The 8,607-nt window shown below is 43.6% G+C and overlaps 2 protein-coding genes across 3 annotated transcripts in view; both read left to right on the top strand.

Annotated features, from left to right (window-relative positions):
- The first annotated feature begins 229 nt into the window (after window positions 1–229).
- pyyb (peptide YYb) lies at window positions 230–5,028 on the top strand. Its single transcript, XM_063216540.1, has 4 exons — window positions 230–300; window positions 606–793; window positions 2,841–2,918; window positions 4,643–5,028. Exons 2-4 carry the CDS (start codon window positions 606–608, stop codon window positions 4,665–4,667), a joined length of 291 nt encoding a protein of 96 aa, XP_063072610.1. The 5' UTR covers window positions 230–300; the 3' UTR covers window positions 4,668–5,028.
- A 629-nt stretch (window positions 5,029–5,657) lies between these two features.
- The window catches only part of mpp2b (MAGUK p55 scaffold protein 2b), a 73,672-nt gene continuing 70,722 nt past the window's right edge, over window positions 5,658–8,607 (top strand). For both annotated transcript variants that reach the window (XM_063216553.1, XM_063216561.1), the window contains exon 1: window positions 5,658–5,755. The gene's annotated coding sequence lies outside the window, so the exon portion shown is untranslated. The remainder of the gene's footprint in view (window positions 5,756–8,607) is intronic.

An 8,607-nucleotide genomic window follows, 5' to 3' on the forward strand; every position in this document is an offset into this window, starting at 1 on the left:
GTGTGTGTGTGTGTGTGTGTGTGTGTGTGTGTGTGTGTGTGTGTGTGTGTGTGTGTGTGTGTGTGTGTGTGTGTGTGTGTGTGTGTGTGTGTGTGTGTGTGTGTGTGTGTGTGTGTGTGTGTGTGAGAGAGAGAGGGGGGGGGCGTGTGGGGAAGGGTCGTCGATTGCGTACCTATTGTCCACTACATGCCCTGGAGTCTCGGGTATAAAAAGGCTGACAGCACAGAATTAAGACCAGACAACGACACAGCTTTGTACTATTTCCAAGCCTTCCCCCGGCCAGGACCCAACAACTTCACAGTAAGTACTTGGGCTTTGTCTGAAAAGTGAGACCTGAACTTGATATAATGAATGATTGTGCCGGTACTTATTTGTATCGATTTTTGTTTACTTCTTTCTCTCGTTGTCGAACAATAATATACTCTTTCTGAAGCAAACACCGTTGTTGGTCAAGTGTACTTAGGCCTATTTTGCCTTTAAAAAAAAACACAGTGTGTTGATGCGTGTTGAATATTCCGAAAGTGGATATAGACGTGTAGGTCGACATTCCGTGCGTAATAACCCAATTCTGTGCGCTCTTCATTGACCGCCGTTTCCCTTGTCAGATGGCAGGTACTCTAAGATCGTGCACTGTTGTCCTGGCGGTGGTTCTCTGCGTCCTGGTTTGCCTCAGCACCTTCGCGGACGCCTACCCTCCCAAACCAGAGCCCCCAGTCGGAGACGTGGGACCCGAGGAGATGGCCAAATACCACACCGCCCTCAGACACTACATCAACCTCATCACCCGACAGAGGTAAGCTCACCAAATCACATTGCAATGTCTGGAAACCAAAACATGCCAAAACATTCCGAGGAAGTAGGCTACATGGCGAATTTGAAAGGCTGCTCGATAGGCTATGGTTAAAAATAAGCTTAAAAAAAAAGTTATGGTCATTAGTGTCTCAGATGGTGCACTGGTGAAGTTTGGGCACTATCTTCAGTTCGTAATTAGTACACTACGCACTAAAACATGGACACTGAAGTGCACAAGTGCACCATTTGAGATTAGGCAATGGCAGTTGTACTTTTGTTAAACGAAAAACATAATCATCACCTTACCAGTTAAGTCATACTAAAGAAGTGCCAGTTGATAGAATAGTGTTAAGTAGTAGCTCTAGTGAGTTTACCTTCCCGAGGCTGTAGCGCTGGACCCTGGGCGGGAAGTGCCTAAAAGCGTCAAGACTAACGACTGCGGAGATCCCCGGTTAGCCTAGTAATAATGAGGATATATTGTACCCAGACATCCATATCTCCTCTGCACTTATCCGCTGACTTACTTTCGTCTCAGCTATTTACACTATCGAAGTTCCTCTTTTTTTCTTTTCTTTTTTCTTTTTTTTAACTAAGAAGACATTTATTGCACAAATTTAATTGAGGTGATTTATAACTTCACTGCAGCCCCTAATAATAAGGTACAGTGGCCCTTCTAATCAGGTTAACAGCAGAACTAAAAGTTTTCACACACGCTGCAATCTGCTCTCTAGTAATTTGCTCCAGCATAGTACGTACATATCACCTGGTTTTCTCTTACGCACAAAGTTGTTTCATATTAGTGTGTTTCAGTGCTCTGAACTAGAGCAGGAGTTCCCAAACTTTTCCATGACAAGGCCCCACATATACCAGTAGATTCCAGCCAAGGACCCCCTAACATAGGCCGTGCCAAACTATTTTTTTCTGTGCACCTGGTTTGAAGTTGGTTTATTCATGAACCCATTCAAGTGCTCCAGAAAGCATAATACATATAAACCTATTTACATTGTAAAGAAGAAAATGACTCCACTGAGATTGTTAAGGTTATGTTTTGCTTATTTTTTTTCTCTTACATTAGTTATTCAATTTATCAAATTATTCAGTTAATTTTGCTTAATTTTTCCTGTCAACCTGCCGCGGCCCCCCTAGCATCCCCTCGAGGCCCCCCAGGGGTCCCCGGCCCCCACTTTAAAAACCACTGAACTATAGCTTGGAGTGAGGGGGGGTGTCCAGCCCAGGTGATGAGATTAGGACGCAGGATGATAGATTTCTGTGCACTGCAAAGGCTTGGCATAAGTGGGTTTGCTCAAGGATCACCAAGGCTAGCCCTGCTGCTGCTGAGCTAGCCATGGAGAAAGGCACTGGACAGAGTTCAAGGAGGCAGAGCATTACTCCAAGCAGCCTCTCTTGTGCCCATGTCAGGTTAGCCATTATCCGCCTTTTTTGGGTAGAGATTTACACAGGGGTGGGTAACGCATCTTTGTGCCATAGTTGGGAGACAATATTTCCCACAATATTCCATGAAAAATGAAAAATGTCGGACAAAAAATTGTCTGTTGTACACCGTACACTATTTTCCCTTAATTCCAAATGACCTTGCACATATTAGCCTGGAACACGTTTAAGTAAAATCAGACTTAATTTGTAAGGTAATTTGAGATCACTATACGGTAGATTTTGAAAAGAGTAAGGCTGATGAGATTGATAATGATGATACCCTGTAGCTGTCAAATTTCAGGTCAGGTTTTCTCTCTGGTCAGATTTGCCCTATGCAATGCTAGAGGTTAAACTTAGCTCTCTCACTCTCTCTCTCTCTCTCTATTTCTCTCTCTCTCTCTCTCTCTCTCTGTGTGGTGTGTGTGTGTGTGTGTGTGTGTGTGTGTGTGTGTGTGTGTGTGTGTGTGTGTGTGTGTGTGTGTGTGTGTGTGTGTGTGTGTGTGTGTGTGTGTGTGTGTGTGTGTGTGTGTGTGTGCATTCATGTGTGTTTTGACTGCAGTCAGTGGCATGTCCAGATAAACTAGATGTCTTTTGTGTTAATGTGTGTGTTGTAGGTATGGGAAGAGAGCAGCCTCAGAGGATGCAGTAGCTGATCTGCTGTTTGGAGACTCTGAGCAGGATGTCAGAGCACGGTGAGTGTGATTAGGTGCACGCGCGCACACACACACACACACACACACACACACACACACATGCACACACGTGCAAACACTCTTATTCAGGTGTGCACAAAAAAAACACACACACACAAACACACACACACACACACACACACACACACACACACACACACACACACACACAGACACACATTATCAGGATCGTTTCTCAAAGCATTTTGAATCTGCTTGCGTTAACGATAGCAATTACCACTTGTGTGCGGCATGAATTTAGAGCAGTTTGAAGGAACTCACAACGCCATGTTGGACACACACACACACACACACACACACACACACACACACACACACACACACACACACACACACACACACACACACACACACACACCTTTACGTGTCTATAAGGGCATAGTAATGATCCGACCATCCATACACCTGAAGTCCAATCAACGAGAAAATTACAGCCTATTAGAGGGCATGCAAAGCACAGCTGCTCGCTACACTCCAGCCCCCCCTGCAGTGCAGTACGCCTTTGACATCACGTCAGCCGGATGTACCTGCAATACATAGTAATTACACAGGAAGGAACCCATACACACACACACGCATGGTCCAGTGATCTTCATAGTGTGATGAAGAGGCACCTGCACCTTTTTAATCTATGGCCATATAGATATCTGGCATAGCGGGCATTTCCAGGTGGGCTCAGTACCCTCGTCAGTTCTGGGCCGCTAATTATGAGGGGATCCTTTAAGCCAAAAGTGCCCAGGCCCTATTTCTCCCCCAGTCCAGCCCTGTCTAAGTCTCAAATGACGCTAGGCACCTACCGGTACCCCTAGTCGTGGTGAGCCAGACTAAAGCATGAAAACGTTAGTCTGGAATTGCACGGTTCAGACAGCTGAGGGCTATGGGTGGGACCACCAAATGGTTGTCATTATGGTTCAAATTACGTCTTCACTGCTTTGGCCAAAGCTATGTCCAATCAAATGGCTGCTTTCCGTCAACTGTGGCTATTCTGCTGTCTCCTCTGCCTTGCCAAAGCCAGCCCAAAAGATTCAAACAGTGGGTGGACAATAATCTAAAGTGGTGTGAGTGATGCACGCACATCTAGTAAAACAGGTGCTGGATCAAACAAACGTGCTTAAAAGAAAAAGGAAAAATCCGCACACTGTTGCTGCTCACCGATTTATTGAACACAACGTTTCGTCGAAACGTGTTCAACAAATCGGTGAGCAGCAACAGTGTGCAGATTTTTCCTTCTTATTTTATCGACAATAACCTCACACATCGTGATTGGTGGGTTGGGGCTTGAGCCTGTTGTGGTGATCTTACAAGGACCAGGGCAACACCAACAGGCCAGGCGAAAACATTTCTGGCCACTACATACAGGCTTGCATACTGAGCTAGGCTACTCTAACACCAAACTGTTCCACAGAATGTAAGTGGCACCTCAATAACTGTAAAATGCTCTGGATTAGAGTGTCAACTGAGTATGATATACTAGTGTAATATTAAAGATATCCCATGGTGATGTTATGTCTTTTGTCTTTGTGTTATTCAATTACAGTTTCAGTATATTTGTTATGACCCTGTGTTTTTATTATTGGCTGCTGTCCTGTTTTTAATTTTGCCTCTTAATCTCAGCCACTGTTAGGCCCCTTTTTAAAAATTCTTCTTCTAAATAGCACTGTACAGATAACATTGACTTACTTGCTCTTACTTTTCTCTTGCAGTGCTGAAGATAGTCTGCCATGGTGATCGGCAGCCACTTCCCTCCCTCCTCTCCTCTTTTTAGTCCTACCCTATGTCCTGTTCAATCCTCCTGTTTTGTGCACCTCTCTACTTGTCCCATGTGTTACCCCTAAAATATTGCCCTAGGACGAATGAGTTTAGTACGCAGATGAAAGTAACACCTTGAACCTTGAACCAGCACCCCAAACCACACAACTAAGGTTGGGTTCCTCTACCAATGCATACACATGCTCTCTCTCTCTCTCTCTCTCTCTCTCTCTCTCTCTCTCTCTCTCTCTCTCTCTCTCTCTCTCTCTCTCTCTCTCTCTCTCTGTAATTGTAAATAATTATTTAGGAGATTAATCTGGGAAAATAAAGATTATTATTGAAGGCCATACTCAGTGTGGTGGTTGTTTTTGTGTGTGTGTGTGTCTGGTGTCTGCACAAACCAGTCTGTAAGGTCTTCTTTTTATTATGATGATTTGATCCCTGGGCACAAGGGGAGGCTACTGCAGTCAGACAGATGGTCAACTGTACATAAAACAAACACCACTAGGTGGGAGCATTTCCAAATGTATTTATGCGCTACCTCTCCTACCTCTCCAATGACGTTAAAAAAGAACGGATAAATCACTCTACATTTGAATTGAAAATGGGCTGCTCGTTTAATATGTTCTATATAGGCTAATATCAGACTGCTCTATGGGTAGGCTACTTCATGTTGACATTGCACTAATCATGAAATAAGATTAAAACAGGTGTAGGCCTAGCTTATTCTGTTATAGGCCTATCACACTAGAATGCGCGTCCTCCTTAATACGGTTTCTTAGTTTATAATAAATAAAAGGTCGAAGAATATGTTTATTGTGAATAGACTATGTTTGTTTTAGAATCAAAATTCCCTTATCTCTTTCGCCACTGAACTCACAGCAACGGAACCCATTTCAGCGGACGGTTCCAATAAGGAGAGGGAACAATACCGGCAGGCTCCACACCGGAGATCAGAGCGCGTTTTCCCTTTAACGTGAGCGAAAGAGACGTTCCAACGTTTTTGCATTCACTCAACAGCGGTGATTTTTTTTCTACAGTTGGGGTCCCGGAACAGCACATCACAGGTGGGTTTCCATGGAATACGAAACATATGCAATACCTGATACACCTTTCGATGCTATTGTGAATTTGAAAATCACCGTGCCTGTCGTATTTTACGCAGAGCAATGCTGTGCTCTGTGGTAGTTTGCGTTTGTCGCCTTGGAGACCACTGCCTCGTCAATTCTGTCAAAAGGAACAGATTGTGGGTCCTCTCATCCATCTACATCACCGACAGCATGTAGTCCCAGCTCAATCACTTTGTTTCGGACATCTAATGAAATGTAACGGGTTCAGTCATTGGTGTTTTTTGTCTGCATGTGAGCATTTCCGAGCCGTTCAGTTATCTGCTATCGGAGCGCACGGCGGGGGAAGAATGTGTTGCATCTGTGCATTCTAGTAGCCATTGAAACTCTTATGTAGTGTTATGTCCATGGGTTGTCTGATTTATGGTGGTGATTTGATGTATTCCACTGTCAGGTGTAGCCTATGTATGCGAAAGGATTCTCAACCACAGACCTACCATTTTAATTTGCCTATGGTTAATTCCCGAGCATTTGCCATTCTCTACAGTCATGAACAAGACCACTGACGTTGGGTTGAAGCAGTAAAAAAAAAAAAATCAACAAGGAAGTAGGTAAAGACAAGGCACGCTGGCTGATGCTGTTGCTTAGTAGGCATATGCGTTGATTACACACAATGCCCCTTTACTGACGACTAACGCTATGTTGAGATTTATTAGGCTACCTATGGCAAGAGCACTGTTTTGAGGTTTTAAATTAGACTACAGGCAGTTAGAACTCACACAAATTACAGTGGGCTTTAGGCTACTGATAGCAAAAACAGGTGAATAAGTAGGTCTATCCGATTTTTTTTAAATTATTTAAAAAAAATATATATGCCCTACAAACTTTTACAGGGCACTATGTTCAGGGCTCATATTGTTGTTGAGCTACTGTCAATCTTTTTGTAGTCTCTCTGACACACACACACACACACACACACACACACACACACACACACACACACACACACACACACACACACACACACACACACACACACACACACACACACACACACACACACAGCTTTGATGAATGAGGATCCGGAGTATGACTATGTCTACGTCTATGTAGCCTATCCCTTCTCCTGCCTTAGGAAAAGTTCCGCACACTTATGTCATTCCGCACACTACACTATTAAATATTAGGCCTATTTAGTGGTGTCAACAATAATTGATTCGGCAATGCAATGCAATGCGGGGCATGGACAATTCAATTCAATGCGGCAAGTTACAGAATCGATGCGGCAATTTTTTTAAGTTTCAATTACTTCCGTGGATATTTTAGAGCAAATTAATATTAAATTAAATAAAAGCACGTCAAATCATTGAAAGCTGCAAGACAGAAAACAGTCAATAAATTGTTGCTCAGTATCTGACTACTTGTATTGCCTCATCATGACTGATGAAACATTTGCTTTGCTTTCAGTAGAAATGTAATGCATTGCAATGCATCGTAGAATTGAATGGAATCGAATCGAATCGCTACCTCCCGAATCGTAATGGAATTGAATGGTGAGGGCAGTGCCAATGCACACCACTAGGCCTATTATTTTTGGTACGATCCAACATTATTTTCTTGAAGCAGTAGGCTCATGATATCTGTGTCCCTGTTTGAACTGCACACATTTGTCAGTTCCTGGATAATTAAGAACTATGAGGAAATACTTAACCAAGTGATGTTAAATAACACATTTTACAGTGTAGATAAGTGTTTAGTGTCTATGGAGCCTTGCAAAATGATTATTTGTAGTCAACGTCTATTCCAGATGTGCTGTAGAGTCACCTTTATAGACTCCAAGATGTGGATGTAGGAAAGGCTTTACTGGTGCATTGTTTTATACAGTGACAGTAAAGAGACTCGACTGGAAACCTGGCCCTGGCATTGGGACAGAGTCTCTCTCTCTCTCTCTCTCTCTCTCTCTCTCTCTCTCTCTCTCTCTCTCTCTCTCTCTCTCTCTCTCTCTCTCTCTCTCACACACACACACACACACACACACACGCACACACGCGCACACACACACACACGCAGATGTCACTGATCACCTTCAAGTCCCCCGCTGTCTCATTCATAAACATAACCCCATCCCATCCTGCACTTGGCACTGTCCGACACCGCCAGCAGACAGACACAGGGGTCGTCGCCATGGTAACTACCAGTATGCTAATCCCGCCGCTAGTGTCACCTCCTGTCACACTGTCACGTTGTGATGTGACGCCTCTGCTGCAGTGTTCCCACCTGCGCTAAACTAGAGGCCTGCATGCACCCAGCTTGGCTCAGCACTGACACACCACACGCACACACACACAAACACAAACATCTGAAAGTGAGTCACTGAATACTAAAAGAAAAAAGTTAGTCACTTGTTTGCACTGAATGAAAACAAAAAGTTAGTCCTTTGTATACACAGAATAAAAAAAATAGTCACAAAATAAAAAAGTCATTTTTATGCAAAACGGAAAAGTAAACTGCGGTGTCCTTCCTCCAGCTTCCCCATTATATCTGAAAGTGGGATTCGGGCTGATGGGTCAGGATGGTTTCTGCATTGTGCTTCACTCAGTGGACTTTTCTATTGAATTACCTGAAATTATGTCTAGACATGGACAATAATACTCTCTTCAACAGAGGACTTTTGTCGGGGCTTTTTGTAAACGTACGCAGTGGCAGGTCTGTAGTCTCTAATGATTACATCTAAACAGCTCGGAGACATTCAGATAAAGCCTTCTGCGTGTGTGCATTTGTTAGTCTCCAAGTGTGTATTCTATAGATAGATTGTGTTTTGCCAATTTCAATATGCTGTTGTAGTGCTCATG

Source organism: Engraulis encrasicolus, chromosome 2 (assembly GCF_034702125.1).
Source record: "Engraulis encrasicolus isolate BLACKSEA-1 chromosome 2, IST_EnEncr_1.0, whole genome shotgun sequence".
NCBI lineage: Eukaryota > Metazoa > Chordata > Actinopteri > Clupeiformes > Engraulidae > Engraulis > Engraulis encrasicolus.